Source organism: Olea europaea, unplaced genomic scaffold, assembly GCF_002742605.1.
Source record: "Olea europaea var. sylvestris unplaced genomic scaffold, O_europaea_v1 scaffold17317, whole genome shotgun sequence".
NCBI lineage: Eukaryota > Viridiplantae > Streptophyta > Magnoliopsida > Lamiales > Oleaceae > Olea > Olea europaea.
Window position 1 is genome coordinate 1 of NW_019235024.1, and position 2,281 is coordinate 2,281.

At 41.6% G+C, this 2,281-nt stretch overlaps 1 protein-coding gene across 1 annotated transcript; it reads right to left on the bottom strand.

Annotated features, from left to right (window-relative positions):
• Positions 1-23: 23 nt before the first annotated feature.
• On the bottom strand, positions 24-2,275 carry LOC111377848 (histidine--tRNA ligase, cytoplasmic-like). The gene is made up of 2 exons (XM_023000981.1): positions 2,233-2,275; positions 24-2,041 (listed from the first exon to the last, which is right to left on the bottom strand). Exon 2 carries the CDS (start codon positions 2,020-2,022, stop codon positions 619-621), a length of 1,404 nt encoding a protein of 467 aa, XP_022856749.1. The 5' UTR covers positions 2,023-2,041; positions 2,233-2,275; the 3' UTR covers positions 24-618.
• Between the last annotated feature and the right edge of the window lie 6 nt (positions 2,276-2,281).

Below are 2,281 nucleotides of genomic sequence, written 5' to 3' on the forward strand. Positions count from 1 at the left end.
GAGCGTCCTCATAGAATCAGGAAGGGAATGAAGATGCAATGCCAAAATATTGAGCCTAGTAGCAAAGTCACAGCTTAAGTTTGGTCAAAATCACCAAACAAAGTTTGGTCTGACAAGGATAGTCCCTATGCTTATACATTCTATGTTCATAGTGTGACTTATTGTTAGAAGAACCGTATGGAAAATTGGTGTGCAGGATTTCCACAAAGAAGTTCTCAAAATTTTGCATTTTAATTATTACTTAATTCCCTGCAATTCACTCAGTTCTTGAGCTCTAGGAAATCTTTATGCATCATTGTGCTTCTCAGCTTGAACATTACTTGGTGTATTTACCTTAACAAGAAATTTTAGGATATTTCAAGAATAAGACTCCCTATTCATGAAGTTTGGTAAAATCCTACATTAAACTCTACAGCAAGGTTTTTATTCTTCGAGGGAAATCATTTTTGAAATTGAATGAGCTGTTTTATGGATATGAATAGTTTGAATTTTGTTTCTTTCTCCATATTGAGGATTTCTTATTCTGTTATTGGGCATTTCAAGCTTCTGTCAGGTGCACTTGATGAGTCTGCCAGACAGAGTATTTATAGACACTGCTGGTTCCTCTTTACTAACCCATTAGCAGTAAAAACCAAAAGGTAAGTGAAAAAAGCTGCTAAAATATGATACCTTTGGGAGCTTTGGAAGTCTTCGACTTTCATTGCTTTCTATTATCTCTTTCACTTTCTTTAAAAGACAGTCAAATCCCAGGTCTCTGGGATCCAATATTGAGAGGAAATTTTGGGAGCATTTCTCCAGTACCACTGAAGCATTAACCGAGTCTGGTTCAGATGCTTCACTCAGCAACCTGCTCTTAATGAATTGCATGAGAGCAGTAGTTCCTTTTCCGAGAACTATTTTCCTTTTCTTTTCACCTTTCTTATCTGTTTTTGTATTATTTTCACTTGAAGGCACCCTCTCGGCCCCATTGTTGACTTGGCTTTTCTTGACCAGGTCACTTCCCTCAAGTGAAATGAATGCAGCTGTGGCCTCCCAAGAGACAATCTTTCTCAACAAGTCTGATAAGCCATAAATTTCGTGCAAAAACAATACATAATCCTTCTTGGAAAGAGCAACTTGCGCAGACATGTACAACTTTTCCAGAGAATCAACACGTGGACAGTTGGCATCCAGCATTTTCACCATACAAGAACTCAATTCACCACCAGATATTGAGTTGCCAACTAGCTTGGCTCGTTGAAAACTGAGAGCCCCCAAATTCCAGAGAGCCCCAGCCAATGATAACAGAACAGGGGACATGGCATCTGCAGTGCCAGAAGGGCAAGCTCTGGAACCTGAATTTAACTGAACTCGAGATCTGGAATGGAGCCATCGAACACTTTCCCTGAAACTACCATGGGCGCTGGTAATCTTGGCCACAGCAGGATCCACAGGATTCTTGCTTGAGTTAACCAATTTAGACCCATTGAGAAACACCTTCAAGTCAGATGCAACAGCCACATCATCCTTGGAAGAAGAACCATCACCAGAGTCAATCAAATTGAAACAAGACGTGTCAGCTCTCAGGGCCTCACAGGAAAGGGCAGCCACTGCATCAGCAACAGCCGACAAGGCAGAAGACCGGTGATCAAGAATCGCAGAAATGCCATCAATAGCAGCCATTGAATAATCCAAGAGAGCCACGTCATCAATGGGCACATTGTCAATTGTATAATTAGGACTAAGGGACGTTTCCTTGAGTATATGCTGCAACTGAAATGCTGCCGGAGACAAAGAAAGCAGAAGCTTATTTAGGAGCAGAAGTAGTGAAGCCCTAGCCTCTTCGGCGCTCAAATAGTTAGGAACTGATAATGCAAACTTGGTGGTCGTAACGGATTTCGAATTGGAAGAGGATGAGATCCTTGAAAGAGCTGATGATTCAATGTTAAAACGAGCTAGGCCATTAGCCACTTCAAATAGCGAAGAGGACGTCAGTGAATAGCCCTTCCCACCCACTGTTACCACTCTCCTTTCGGCTGCCATAGCTACCTCAGCAAGAGTTCTTCCCCCGGTTTCACCAAAAAGCACAATCAATACAACGATAAACGGAAAACCAAAAGAAAAAAAGAAAAGCAACAATTTTAAATTAATACGCATGGCCCAGTCTACGTGCTCAAGCTTTTAAAACAGTAACATGTATCAAAGCTGTGCAAAATAACTGAATTCAAGTTTATCCAGTAAAAGATAAACTACCTGTTACAGGTTGCCGAGTCGCCGATAGGTCCTCCGCCGCCGCCGCCGC